General features: G+C 40.0%; 1 protein-coding gene across 3 annotated transcripts in view; it reads left to right on the top strand.

The window, feature by feature from the left end:
• RAB31 (RAB31, member RAS oncogene family) overlaps positions 1-15,803 on the top strand; it is a 99,827-nt gene that overhangs the window by 66,635 nt on the left and 17,389 nt on the right. For all 3 annotated transcript variants that reach the window (XM_039526624.1, XM_039526623.1, XM_039526625.1), the window contains 2 exons: positions 13,584-13,655; positions 14,918-15,024. In XM_039526624.1, the coding sequence (XP_039382558.1) occupies positions 13,584-13,655; positions 14,918-15,024 (179 nt within the window). The remainder of the gene's footprint in view (positions 1-13,583; positions 13,656-14,917; positions 15,025-15,803) is intronic.

Genomic DNA, 15,803 nt, shown 5'->3' with positions numbered 1-15,803 from the left:
ACCAAAAAACCTCACATGCAGATTACCAAAGAACAATAATTCAGAATCAAGATTTAATGTCATTAGATGTTTCATTTAAGGACTTATCTTCATAAGAGCTGAACACCATGTCATTTCTATAATATTTCAAAGCTTTGTTTTCTACTTATTTTAAATATCCCCTTTAGGGGCTCTCCTAAAATGCTTGTATATTTTTTTCTTTTACTGCAAGAACTCTCATCTTTTGGAGGCAATGTATATGAGTGAATAAGAGGCTTTTTCAGTCTATTTTGACAAATCAATAAGAGAAAAAAAATGCTGGATTGATTTGATAGACTAGCAATCACCTATAAAGATTTCTTAAATAATTTTTTCTGTCCTGTTGAACTTTGGGTCCAGAAGAAGATTAGTAATTTGAACATACTTGTGGGAGTGACATCTACTGATTTTCAAATCTTTGTAAAATACTGATATATACAACTATTTTTAAAAGTTTCCTTAGTACTAGAATTACAGTCCTGTGTTGTATGTAGAGAAAACTACTCAAGATTATAAAATGCTAAATCATATCTTTGAATGGCGTGCATGCATAACATTTTCCATTCACTCTTTGCCAGCTGAGAATGTTAGGAATTTCCTCTCCCTCCATCCCCTCCACTATGTCTGTGTGAGAAGCTTACACTTCAGGATAATCTATTTATTGTTTCTATTTCTCTTCCATAACTCCTGTCCAACACCTAAGATTTTAAACTTGTGCAGTATTTCTGTGGTAGGCCATAGCATCAGAGAAGACAAGACACTGCACGAATAAACTGATCTGGGCAATGTCTGAAGTATAGCAATGGGGTCTGTCTTAGCCCCCTTGGGCAAGACATAAGTATTCAGAGAATAAGTTGACAAGAATGAAAAGGAAAATCTAGGCCTGAGATACTCAACCTGTGATTCTAGAGACATTTGCAAATGCTTCAAAGGGCACCTGCTGAATTTAGCCCCATTTAGTTTGCTTCCAGCTCCTCTGTTTGGTCTTAGATGCAGCATAGACCAAAGGAGTGATCACCTACTCCCTGAGGTATAATAATGCAGTTTATAATGGGGTGGCAAGGTCTTCTGCTGCTCCCGTCCAGTTAGCAGTTGTTGAAAGTTGTGTGGAAATGCTGACTGACTACGGCTGACTCTGTGTGGTTGTTGCTAGGGTTTTCCTCCAGGGCCTCTCCGCCCAAAGTGCCACTTGTATCTCCCATATTATCCACGGTGTGATTCACAAGTTGCACCTGCCACCAGGGGCGGCTCTAGGAATTTGGCCACCCCAAGCACGCCGGTCCGCGGCTCCGGGGGATCTCTTGCAGACGTGCCTGCGGAGGGTCCACTGGTCCCGCGGCTCCGGTGGAGCATCCGCAGTCATGCCTGCGGGAGGTCCACCGGAGCCATGGGACCAGCGGACCCTCCGCAGTCATGCCTGCAGGAGGTCTACTGGTCCCGTGGCTGCGGTCGACCTCCCACAGGCATGACTGCGGAAGGTCCGCCGGAGCCGCCTGCTGCCCTGCCGGCAAAATGCCCCCCCAAGCATGTGCTTGGCACGCTGGGGTCTGGAGCCGGCCCTGCCTGCCACTTACACTGTCATAAGTAAGAGAAAGCTGAGTGCTGTTCTGTGCTACACAGGTTGTTAATGGCTGTAAAAGTCCAAAATGGCAGTTCAGAATTAGTGCAGAGTAGGGGGCATTCCAGCCATGTCTCTTTTGCTCTGCCATGTCCCAGTCAGCAGGGGGTGGCATAGGAGTCTCTACTTTGGCTGTGTGGTACAGAAGAATTCCCTGGCACAAGCTGGATACACCAACTCTATAGACAGAATTACCTCTGTATTTGGCATTCATGCAACTGCTACTGGAATACTGTGTCCAGGTCTGGTGTTACAATTCAAGGACATTGATAAGTTAAAGAGAGCTCCCGGAAGAGCAATGAGAATGATTAAAGGACTTGAAAACATATGTTAGTGATAGACTCAAGGAGCTCAATCTGTTTAGTTTAACAAAGACCAGATTACGGGGTGACTTGATCACAGTCTGTAAGTGCCTACATGGGGAACAGTAATGTGATGATGATTGATAAAAGGCTCTTCAGTCTACTCTAGACAATTTCAGACTAGAAATAAGGTGCAACATTTTAACAGTTTGGGCAATTAACCATTGGAACAATTACCAACGGTTGTGGTAGATTCTCCATCAGTGGAAATCTTAAAATCAAATTAAATGTTTTTCTAAAAGATATAGAATCACAGAAGTGTAGAACTGTAAGGAACCTTGAGAAGTCATCCAGCCCATCCCCCTGCACTGAATCAAGATGAAGTAAACCTCCTAGACCATCCTGAACAAGTCCAGCTTGTTCTTAAAGACCTCCAATGACGGGGATTCCACAACCTCCCTTGGAAGCCTATTCCAGAGCTTAACTGCCCTTACAGTAGGAAAGTTTTTCCTAATATCTAACCTATATCTCCACTGCTGCAGATTAAGCCCATTATTTTTTCTCATACCATCAGTGAAGAACAATTGATCACCATCCCCTTAATAACAGCCATTAACATATTTGAAGACTGTCACCGGGTCCCCTGCCTCAGTTGTCTTTTCTCAAGGCTACACATGCCCAGTTTTTTTAACTTTTCCTCCTAAGTTAGGTTTTCTAAACCTTTTATCATTTTTGTTGCTCTCCTTTGGACTCTCTCCAATTTATATCCATCTTTCCTAAAGTGTTGCTCCCAGAATTGGAAACAGTACTATAACCGAGGCCTTACCAGTGCTGGGAGTTCTGGCCCCTTGGTAGAGTGGGACAGTTATACAATACACCCCATAATGATAGTCTTTTTTGCAACTGCATCACATTGTTGACTCATTTAATTTGTGATCCACTATAACCTTCAGATCCTTTTCAGCAGTACTACGGCCGAGCCAGTTGTGCATTTGGTCTTTCCTTCCTAAGTGAAGTACTTTTCTCTTGTCTTTATTGAATTTCATATTGTTGAATTCAGGCCAGTTCTCCAGTTTGTCAAGGTTGTTTTGAATTCTAATCCTGTCCTCCAAAGTGCTTGCCACCTCTCCCAACTTGGTGACATCTGAAAATTTTATATGTATACTCTCCATTCGGTTATCTAAGTTATTAATGAAAAGTTTGAACAGTGCCAGACCCAGGACTGACCCTTGTGAGACCTCACTTGTTACGGCAGTTCATATGTAATATGCTGCAGTTCAAACAGGAATTAATTCATGGAAGTCCTATGGCCTTTGTTATACAAGAGGTTAGACAAGATAATGACAATGGCCTCTTCTTGTTTTATAATCTGTGAATCTATAAATTAGTCACACTGGAGAATCTGGCCCTATGCTTCTGTCTCCCAGTACCACATTGCAGTGAAGATACTACAGTGAAGATTACAATAGAAATGCATTTAAATAAATATTAAAATGGTCCATAGGGATGCTTGGAATTGTTCTTATTGGAGTCAGCACCTCACTGACATTCAGCATGGAAGAAGCTGAGGGATAATGGAGAGACTGAAGGAGCATGACAAAGCTACTATTGTACTCTCTTACTGAGCTTTTTTTAATCACTGCTCAGGATATGCACCAAAGCTTTTATGGGATTTAGGAAAGCCACCTTTGCTCTCCCCTTATTCTGGGCTGATCTGCACTGCACAAGTTAGAGCTGCCTTAGTGATGCCCTAAATTACACAAATTGCCAAACACCCAGGGGCCAGAACTGCAGCCAGAGTGTAGGAAACCACTGGCCACTCCCCTTTTCCCAGCCACTCCATGGGAGGAGGGGTGGTGGTGTAGGAGCCAGTATAGCAGCTCTCTGCCCCTGGAGGAGAGCCTCTGATGACTGGTTAACAGAGGCTGCTCAAGGCAATCTGCAGCATTAGGCATGACAGAAGAGCAGCTGGGCCAAATTTAAGTGAGTGGTGTTGTGATCTGCTGCACAGAGTCACAGCACCACTCAGGTTTGGCCCAGTCGCCTCTTCATCATGGCCAAATCTCCCATTCTAGGCAGATGCCGGGCTTGCCTGTAGCTAGAGTGGCCTCACTGGTCATATTGTCTTTAGGAGCAGAGATAAAGCTACCCTAATGCATTGCAGGATGTGGCCCCTTGTAGTTTTCAACTTTATGGTAAATTATTAGAATCAGAAATGGAGAATCATGAAATCATGGTTATAAAAATGCTAATTTACAATAGTTAATCCCACATGATTTAAAGTTTCATGCACTACTATTTTTCTTGTCACTCATTTTGGGCCTCTGTCCCACATTTGGTCCTTGGCAGGTTGCACATTAGTATTTTGTATTCTCATACTTAATTTGGCATGAGTATTTCATTTGGGTAATTAAGCTAGGAGAGGATCCAAGAAGACTTTTTAAAAGTCATTTCTGGAAAGGTTAGTATTAGAAAAAAACAAAAATAATTATTTCCATAATACTGAATATATATATTTGTAAGCTTTCAAAATCAGTGCTTCTGATAAAATATTTACATTTTTAAAAGGTCCATTATTGCATAAAACAATGAAGATTTTTTTCCCAAAGAACCATTTAACTCTTACTGATTTATTTGTTGTTACAAGGTATCTTTCCATGTTTTCTAGTGGAGAAAAGCACATTCTGTTAATTTGTTGAGAGAGGGAATCTTGGTTTCCTAATCGTTGAGTCTCATTAGCGGTACTATGCCATAGTGTTTTTATAACACTTTTATAAGGTGATTTGAAAGCAGCGACAAAATAAATTTAGATTAATTTTCTTTTAATCTGTTAGAGTATTCTGTGCTGTGATTATGATGATAAGATTACTAGCCCATTTCAGATTCTTAATGAAATGGTTTAAAGGTAGCTTTCTCTCACCGATCTTAGGAAACTATACTAAAGTATGCTATTTTAATAACTTGAGCTAATGTGAAACATGGTAAAATCACCAGGCAAGATTTTCAATAGGAGTTTAAAATTAGGCCTCTAAATCCAATACATGACCTTATTTTCAAAAATACTAGAACTCTAGATCACTTATTTAGATGCCTAAATAGACATTTGGGATCCTAAACCTTAAGCTTGTGGGTTTTTTTTTAAATCTAGGCCACTGTTTTTTGTTTTTTTTTAATGCTTTATGTCTAAAAAAATATTAATATAAAATAATGAAGGAAATAACCATATTGTGAGCTGGGAAAGCTGGCAAGCCTGGAAGTTCTTAAGAATAGAAGGTCACAACTGGAATATAAGAGTGGGAATTTCAGAGGCAATGTGCGCTTCTCTTGCACTTTTGGAGCACTCAGCCTTGCAAGAAATGGGAATATTAAATGAATGAATTTACCTTAAAGAGTAGTGGAAACTTCCTGCTATAAACTGTGTCTCCAGTTGCAAGGTATATTTTATCAAGCCACCGTTATCATTAAAATGTCATGATTATACCATTGACTAATTCATATGAACAATATTTTCAAAACATTTTTCAGGAATCTTTTCAAAATGGCAATTTTTGTAACTTCCTCAGAGTCTAATTAAGTGAATTTTTCTATAGTTAAGGCAGTAGCAAAAATCACTGCAGATTCACATTAAGACGATCTGCCCAGCAGAGATGTATACTAAAATAATTGTGAAGGTATAGAATGGTCAGTTTCCTAACACCGGCCTAGTGAATAAATAGGTTTGAGTGTCTCAATGAATTTCTTATTCAGATATAGGTGAATTGTTTTACGTCCACCATTGATAGTTCACTTTCCAAGTGCTGATGGCTAAAACATGCACTAGAGCACTTACTTTCTAATTCGAAACCCACTTTTTATTATTTTTTATTAAAAAGTAGCACCTAACAGATGAAAGAGCTATTAATACTCTTTTCAGTTTGACCTGCAGAGAAAAAAGTTTGGGTTTGTGACCTTTTTTACTGTATTTGGATGTACAAAGAAGGCTGAAACAGTTTATTGCAAAAACAAACCAACAAAAAATGGGGTGGGGAAGGGTTCTTGTTTTTTACATTTAGGAATGCAGGTGTTGTCTACACTTGAAGACTCTGTGGTGACTGTAGAACTAGTGAAATGATGATATCACAAGAGACTGAGCGATTGAATGGGGAAGGAATTTTTAGTTAACCAAAAGCCTAATGAGCTTTTGAGACAAAAGATGTCTTTGTTAAACCTTCAACTCTTTTGATGAAGGTATGGCAGTCCACAACACACACAAGACCTCTGCAAGAAGTCCTCCAGTGAAACTAGGGAAGACCAGCCTTGACTTTCCTGGTATTTTTGAAGTAAAAGATGAGAACACAGGGCCCCCTCTCTTAAAGAACAAATAAATTTTGAGGCTTCTTTTATATTGTTATGAGCTAGGTGAAACCTTGTTATGGGATTGTGAACTGATAGGTGTGGACTCACCCTTCAATTAACATAACTGTTAGCATAAGTTCTACCTGAGACAAAGAGTATGTGAACCTACCCAGGAGCTGTTGCTGAGTATTGTTTTGGGTAGGATATGTGTGTGTGTGAGAGAGAGAGAGAGATTGTGATGGCAGAACACAAAGAAACTGAGGAGAGACAAGAAACCCTAAGCTGCTCCTTTAGGCTATATCTACACTGCAATTAAAAACTCAGGGCTGGCCCATGCCCGCTGACTTGGGATAAGGGGCTGTTTAATTGCAATATAGCTGTTTGGACTTGGGCTGGAGCCCAGGCTCTAGAATCTTGCATGGCAGGAGGGTTCCAGAGCTTGGTCTGCAGCCCAAGCCTGAACATCTATACTGCAATTAAACAGCCCCTTTGTCGGAGCCCCACAAGCCTGAGTCAGCTGGTTGGCCACCTTTGCCTAATTGCAGTGTCAACATACTCTGAAAATATGTTGGCTGACCTGAAAGAAACCTGGGGAGGAGTTTTTGGGTCGGGGTAAAGACTGAAGAGTGCTTTTGACGCTGTAAATCAGTGGTCACCAACTGGTTGATCGCGATCAACTGATCGATCCTGGAGACTCTCCCAGGCCATAGATTTTCCTGGTTTCAGAAAGCTATGACCTATGCTCTGTGCCAGAATTTTAGGATGCAGTTGTCCTGGGAATATTGGTTGAGGAACCAAAGCAGCCAGCTTTTGGGCCTAGGTGAAGTAGGACCTCTTTATGGATATAATTCAGACCTGGAGCCTTTCCATTTTCAAAAGCATTATGGCTGTGTCCAGCTCTTTGTCTGAAAAAGGAGCATCAAGTTTGAATCCACACTAGAGCATGCCACCTTTCTGTAACCTCAGTTTTGATTGCGCGACTGAAAGACTTATCCAAGTTCTGTGTGTGGCCATTAGCCACTGTTTGGGATGTTATAACATTTGCAGTAACTGGAAACGCCTTTTTGCTGAGGCTGGAATCTCCAGAAAGTCTTTTGATGGTCTGCTAAGCTTTCTAGCTAGAACGAGTAAAGACCATGTTTGTGACTCTTTCTCTCTCCATCGAGTGCACTGGGTTTGATCCAGCAGTTGAATGAATTCCTTATTCTTAATAACAGCCTCCAGTTCATTACCAGCAGATTTAAATTCCTGGTAGAGCTTAACTGCTTTTGATGACCAACCAGGTGTATGCTGTCGGTGATAGCTTCTACAGATTGATTTCTTAGCAGCTACCTGAATTAATTTGCAGAAAACTTGATAGGAATAATTTATATTGGCTGGTCATGTCAAGTCCAGCTCAACCAGTTTGTTGACAGACATTTCTAGTTCTGCTTGAAAGACCTCCTACCAAGCTTTCTGAAAATTCCACAGGGTTTTCTGTGTACTATTTGTTACTGATATCCACAGGCCTATGGTGATCAAAGACAGCCAGTGGTGAGCCTTTGAAAAAGCTTCAAGCACCTTCTCCTCTATGATCACTGGTGATGGTTGCCCGTGAGATGAAAAGGTGATGCTGGATGAAAAGCCTGTTGGCCATCTCCTACTGTGAAGGCTTGGCCTTTGCTTTGGGTCATAGAGGAGTTGTAGGTCAGCGACTGATGCCCACTCCATCAGACTCTGTCCATTTGAGTTGTTGTCAGAGTATCCCCAATTGACATGGCGGGAATTGAAGTTGTCACAATAGATCACCTTCTATAGCATTCTATTCTACAATGCCATTTGGACCAGATGTCAATACGGTGAGAGCGGCCAGCCCTTCTCTAACATAAGATGCCATCCCATACTGCTTGTGATGGTGATAAGCCATGACAGGGTAGGCTGCACCTGAAAGATGCATGTTGGTGGTGGAGTGTGTCTCCTGAAGCAAGATTACATGTGCTTCAAAGTTTTTAGCTAGATGGATGAGGATATCCCTTTTCATCACCAATATCCCTCAATATTAAAATGCAGGATCTTGAGAACTGGCCCCAGTGCTAGGGTCTGCATTGAAAGGGGTCTCATTGGAGGACAGCTCTTTTGGGCTGATTGTCACTTAGAACCCGAGCCTGTATTCTGCATTTTATCAACTTTCATTTCACTTCATTCCACTCACACAGGGATCGCCACATGAAAAGACAGTAAACATGTCCTCCTGGATTAGGCTTAATGGGCTGCTGACTGGAATGCCACAGTAGCTGCTACAATGCAGAAATTTGGCTCATCCTTGTTTTCACAATGTGACCATGAGGCAGCAATGCAGACCGTGAAACATGTGGTGGAGGAGTGCACAATTAGAAGATAAGAGGGTGGACCGCAACACCTTGCTACCTCTGATGGTGTAGCAGTTAGATGGCGGAACAACCTAGATACTGACTTGTGACACTTATGAAAGAAGAAGATGATCCGGGTTCCCGCTGTGTCTCCTGGGCTAATTTTCTGGAATGCTAAGCACTTGAGATTAACTACCTGGCATCTGGAACTAGTGTATTGACTACTAACCAAGAACTGTTTCCAAGCTTATGCATATATTATTATCTAGAAAAAATGAATCAGCATGTATACAGACATGTAGATTTTCCACAAGGATTCAGACCAACAAGGCCTTGTGTATTCTCTGTCAAGCTGGCCTTACATTCTGCAGCAAGGCCCCCCTAGTTTCTGAGATGCTCTAGTGTTTTTTTCATGGGGAAAAAATAAACAGACTGGAAATTCTGCGGCATTTCTTCTTCCCTCCAGACACCTGTATGTTGTATCAGATTGGAAAATCTTTGGGACACAGAATTTGGGCCTGATCCTCCACTACCTTGAACATGGTGTAATTGTTTACAACTGTGCAAAGAGAATATAAAAACTGACCAAATCAAAATTTTACGTCAACTTTGCACTAGGGCTGACTGGAAAACAAGAGTTCCATTTGGGGAAAAAAAATCAAAATTTGTTTTCGTTCTGCATCTAAATGAAACTGAGACCTTTTGAGGCTTTTTTTCACAAAAAACAACAAACAAAAACAGAGCCTCACCCACCCCAAAATAGCCAATAGCCCAGTGATTAGGACACTCCCCTGGAATGTGCGAGAACCAGGTGAGTGCCTAAGCCACTGGGCTATTTGCTATTTTAGGATTTCTCTCTCCATCTCTCTTTCTACCCCCCAAGAAATATTATGCTGAATCTGAGAAACCTTTGTATGAAAACCAATATGTTCCTGCAAAAAGTTTGGGTTTTGACAAATTGGCATTTGAAAAAAAAAATTCAACAAAATATTCCCATCTATCCTGCTAATAGTACCTATTTCTTATATAGTGCTTTTCATCAATAGATCTCAAAGCGCTTTGCAATCTTTAACTTATCTATCCTCACACCACTCCTGTGAGGTAGGAAAGTTCTCTTCTCCCCATTTTATAGATGGGAAGCTGAGGCATAGACAAAGTGACTTACCCAAAACCACACTGGAAGTCATGGGAATTGAACCTAGGTCTTTTACAGGCTAGGCCTGTGCCTAGGGTGACCAGATCTCCCTATTTTATAGGGACAGTCCCGATTTTTGGGTCTTTTTCTTATATAGGCTCCTATTACCCCCCAACCCCTGTCCTGATTTTTCACACTTGCTATCTGGTCACCCTACCTGTGCCTGAACCACTGGACAATACTTTCTCTCTACTCAGTTTTTACAAGTGTAAATGGTACAAGACATAGGAAACTGGAAAAATCAGATCTTCTTGTCCTCTTATGTTTTTTTAAAGTGCTATATACACATCTTTGTATTATATTAACCTTGCAAATTTTCCAGCCAAGGCACAAAATTGGCTTGTCTGCCCTTGACCATGATGAATGTTGATCATGAAAAAATTAATGGTGTCTTACTTGCATGTCAAAAAAAATTACTCACCTGGGAGAGTGAACAAGCAGGAATTTGCAAGATGATGCTATAGAAGTAACTAATACATTCTTGTATCAGAAGGGTAGCCGTGTTAGTCTGGATCTGTAAAAGCAGCAAAGAGTCCTGTGGCACCTTATAGACTAACAGACATTTTGGAGCATGAGCTTTCGTGGGTGAATACCCACTTCGTCGACTGCATTAATACATGTAATACATTCTTTTGTAGCTACAACGAGATTAAAAAGACTGAACAGATTTTTCAAGTAAGATTATTTTAGTTATATATAAGAATCAGTCTTAGGTGAATAAACAAAAAGGTTTCCTTTCTCTGTACTAGCATAAGTTTTAAATGTCTAAACCAGCTACTTTGTGTTTACGCTTGTAAACAAATAAAACTGCAGCTGTTTTTGTACAGCTGTTTTATAGTAACCATTTTTATCCTTTCTTTTAAAAAAGCTGTTCCTTGAAATTAAAGCTGTAGTAAAAATACATTAAATTTAAAAGAACATGTTTCTTCTAAATATAGATCCAGTACAAGATAACTGCATGTCAGCTATTTACAATTTTATGATAAACTATACATTTTGATTTATTAGTTTTATAGGAATTACTTGTAAATGTTTTATTCATGCTTAGTCCCAGGGTTGAATGCTGTTGGCCATAGCTGGAATTTACACCTTTGTGAACTGCCAGTATAAGTCCTATCCTCCACTTAAATCTAAATTAAACCATAATTTAATTAAATTTAACATTCGGGGCGGGGGGAGACACCAAAGAAGCCCGCCACAATAGCACTGAACGTTAGGGAGGGGAACTACACAAAAATGAGGAAGCTAGATAAATGGAAATTAAAAGATTTAGTCACTAAAGTCGTATGCCTGCAAGCTGCATGGAAACTTTTTAAAAACACCATAATAGAGGCTTAAATTAAGTGTATACCCCAAATTAACAAACAGAGTAAGAAGACCAGAAAAGTGCCACCATGCCTAAACAACAACGTAAAAGATGGTGTTAAAGGCAAAAAGATCCTTTAAAAATTGGAAGTTAAATCCTACTGAGGAAAATAGAAAGGAGCATAAACTCTGGCAAGTCTAGTATAAAAGTATAATTAAGAAGGCCAAAAAAGAATTTGAAGAGTAATTAGACAAAGGTTCAAAGACACAAATGTTTTAAGTACATCAGAAGCAGGAAGCCTGCCAAACAATCCGTGGGGTCACTGGATGATCGAGGTGCTAATGGAGCACTCAAAGCAGATAAGACCATTGCGGAGAAGCTAAATGAATTCTTTGCCTCCGTCTTCACTACAGAGGATGTGAGGGAGATTCCCATATCTGCACCATTCTTTTTAGGTGACAAATCTGAGGAACTGTCCCAGATTAAGGTGTCAAGAGAGGAGGTTTTGGAACAAATTGATAAATTAAACAGTAATAAGGCACCAGGACCAGATGGTATTCACTCAAGAGTTCAGAAGAAACTCAAATATGAATTTGCAGAACTGCTAACTGTGGTATGTAACCTATCATTTAAATCAGTTTCTGTACCAGATGACTAGAGAGTAATAGCTAATGTGACACTATTTTTAAAAAAAGGCTCCAGAGGTGATGCTGGCAATTACAGGCTGGTAAGCCTAACTTCAGCACCAGGCAAATTGGTTGAAACTGTGGTAAAGAACAGATTTATCAAGACACATAAAGAACACAGTTTGTTGGGGAAGAGTCAACATGGCTTTTGTAAAGGGAAATCATGCCTTTGGGGGGATCAACAAACATGTAGAAAAGGATGATCCAGTGGATATAGAGTACTTGGACTTTCAGAAAGCCTTTGACAAGGTCCCTCACCAAAGGATCTTAAACAAAGTAAACAGTCATGGGATAAGAGAGAAGATCCTCTCATTGATCAGTAACTGGTTAAAAGAAAGGAAACAAAGGGTAGGAAGAAATGGTCAGTTTTCAGAATGGAGAGAGGCAAATAGTGGTGTCAAAAATCTGCACTGGGACTAGTGCTTCCAACATATTCATAAATTATTTGGAAAAAGGGGTAAACAGTGAGGTGGCAAAGTTTGCAGACAATACAAAATTACTCAAGATAGTTAAGTCCAAAGCAGACTGCAAAGAGTTACAAAGGGGTCTCACAAACCTGGGTGACTGGGCAACAAAATGGCAGATGAAATTCAATGTTGATAAATGCAAAGTAATGCACATTGGGAAACATAATCCCAACTATACCTATCAAATAATGGGATCTAAATTAGCTGTCACCACACAAGAAAGATCTTGAAATTATTGTGAATAGTTCTCTGAAAACATCTGCTCAATGTGAAGCAGCAGTCAAAAAATCTAACAGAATGTTAGGAACCATTAGAAAAGGGATAGATAATAAGACAGAAAATATCATAAGGCCATGGTACACTCACACCTGGAATACTACTTGCAGTTCTGGTCACCTCATCTCAAAAAGGATACATTAGAATTGGAAAAGGTACAGAGAAGGACAACAAAAATGATTAGGGGTATGGAATAGCTTCTGTATGAAGAGAGATTAAAAAGACTGGGATTTGTCATTTTGGAAAAGAGATGACTATGAGGTAATATGATAGAGGTCTATGAAATTGTGAATGGGGTGAAGAAAGTGAATAAGGGAGTGTTGTTTATTCTTTCTCATAAAACAAGAGCCAGGGGCACCAAATAAAATGAATAGACAGAAGGTTTAAAACAAACAAAAGGAAGTACTTCACACAATGTACAATTAACCTGTAGAACTCATTGCTGAGGATGTTGTGAAGGCCAAATGTATAACCGGGTTGAAAAAAAGAACTAGATAAGTGCATCAGTGGCTTTTAGCCAAGATAGTTAGGGATGCAGCCCCATGCTCTGTATGTCCCTAGCTTCTGGTTGCCAGGGGCTAGGAGTGGACAACGGGATGGATCATTCGATGATTGCCTATTCTGTTCATTTTATTTTTTCTGGAGCACCTGGTATTGGCCACTGTTGGAAGAGAGAATACTGGACTAGACGGACCATTGGTCTGACCCAGTATGGCTGTTCTTATGTTCTTGAATTTCTCCCCAAAGTCTTTTTCACACAGATCATGTACTATGCGTCAAAAAACAAAAAAGCAAAAGAACCCAAAACACTGCAAGAAAAATATGTAGAACCCAATGTGGTAATTGTATGAGTCCAACAGAATAAAGAACAACCCTTTTTAGAGGTCTGACCGAAACTAAAACTGGGCAAACATTCAAGAAGCTCACTCTCTCTCTGATAAAAGAATATGATGCAATCTTGGCATGTCTTTGTGACCTGGCACCATGCAAAAACTTTAATTGATTTATGATGTTTTGTTGGTCTTTTAACAGTTTCATTCCTTGGCACCAATGTACTACCGAGGATCAGCAGCAGCTGTTATAGTATATGATATCACAAAACAGGTAATGCTTTCTGTTTGCAATTCCTGTATAATACATAGTTTGATTAATGACTTAATGTATTGGCAAAGTTGTGGCGGAAGCACCATTCCCTGAGTCATTTAAAAATGGAGTACACAAAACTCCGAAAATTCTACTGCAGGGGAAAATTCTGAGTTTGCCTCTTAGAGATGGACAAGATGACCTACTGGATTTTCCCCATATCTAATTTCTACTACTAAAAAAATCAACTATTTTACAAACGGGAAATTAATCTTTTAAAAATGTGGCTCCGAGCTTGCATTTGCAGTCCGAGAGCTGAACTCTTCTTTATTTCATTGCTTTACTTTGAAACAAAGCAATGAAATAATCTTTGGCTCCACATTATTAATTGAAATGGAAGTGTATTTTCAGCTGATAAAGTAGCCGTGTTCACATGTCATCCAGCTGGAGATCCTTGTCCTGCCCTGAGAAAATGAGAAATTGCTACTCTTAAAATGCAAAGAATAACATTTTGATTTTAAAAGAAATCCCAGATGATGAAGCTGAGTTATAGAATAGGCATTAGTGGATGAATGGTTGCAATATTTTGCTTATCTGTTTCTTCTCTCCTGCCAATTGAATGATTTACTTTTAGCAGTAAAGGCCTGGCTCTGTTCACCAGTGCATTAGTGTAATGACCCATTGCTGCATTAAGGTTGCCAACCCTCCAGGATTGTCCGTGAGTCTTCCGGAATTAAAGATTGTCACATGATGAGACCTCCAGGAATATGTCAACCAAATTTGGCAACCCTAGCTGACACTGGTCATGGCTGCATAGCAGTACCGTAGGTTATAATTTTTAACTGAAATTACTCATAGTCGGTCAGAAAGTCTGTAGACCTTGTGAAGGTGGAACTTAGTTGTGTCATCCTTACTCAGAATTCTGTGCAGCAACTTTCATTCTCTGAAAGTTTAATATTCCAAGTATTGCGTAGTATTGTGGGATGTACATTATATCCCAAACGCTAGGCCATACCTTTCCCTCAGAGATTCATGCACAACTCCCATGGATCTCAGCAGAAGCTGCACATGCATTTCTGAGGAGAACATTTGGCTTGATGGGTTAATGCAGTGAAGAGCTAGATCTGAGGTTCAGTAACATCAATCATGCCTTTTAATGAGAGTCCCTGGAAATCATTGTCACGTGAGGGCTTTCTGTGTGCCCTTCCTGTAACTTAAAAAAAATGACTGTGTCTGTCAATCAGGGAGATCCTGCTAGATGTTTCTTTATGTATTTGGTTTAGGATTCATTTCATACTTTGAAGAAATGGGTAAAAGAATTAAAAGAACATGGTCCTGAAAACATTGTCATGGCCATCGCTGGAAACAAATGTGATCTTTCTGATCTCAGGTAATGTATCTATTTGGTATTAGAATGCTGTTTGTTCTGCACTGCTTTCCTCCCTTACACAACCATGTTTGTATTGTCACCTGTAGTTAGGGTTGCCAACACTCCAGGATTATCCTGGAGTCTCCAGGAATTAAGGGATTAATCTTTAATTAAACATTATGTCATTTGATGGAACCCCCAGGAATACATCCAACCAAAACTGGCAACCCTACTGCTATTTACAGTGGAAGCCCCCATTGAAATAAATACCTTTGATTTCAATTAGTCAGGATCAGGTTCAACTAACAGCAGCATCACATCCTCCAAAATATTTTACTCTGAACTCCCTTTTTTGCTGCACTTCCACTGGTTTGACCAGAATTGCGGGATGTCAAATGTTGTTTCTGTGCATGCTGCAGGCTCTGGCACATTACATTGATTGATACAATATGGGATTTTTCATTCTGTTGTACTATAACTAATTCCAATGTATACTGCATGCATATCTCAAACGTGCCTGATCAACGCTGGAGTGCTAGAAATGCTGTGTTTTAATCAAATGAAGGCTTAATGCCAGATGCAGGATGAGAGCTTTATTGCAGAAAGTACATTTGCAAGAACATAAGGGCTCTCACTATCCTCAAATAACAGACTTATGTCCTAGGTGTGAGGAGAAGGACTCTTCTTAGAGTCTGACTCCATTCCTCTGTAGAAGAGTCAAGATCACACTACTCATGGCATGTTACAAGGATGGATTTGCGTTTATATTTCTCAACTCATGTTTGGGTTTGCATGTACCC

The sequence above is a fragment of the Mauremys reevesii genome, linkage group 2 (genome assembly GCF_016161935.1).
Source record: "Mauremys reevesii isolate NIE-2019 linkage group 2, ASM1616193v1, whole genome shotgun sequence".
In the NCBI taxonomy this organism is placed as follows: Eukaryota; Metazoa; Chordata; order Testudines; family Geoemydidae; genus Mauremys; species Mauremys reevesii.
This window is presented reverse-complemented; position numbering and strand designations above follow the sequence as displayed.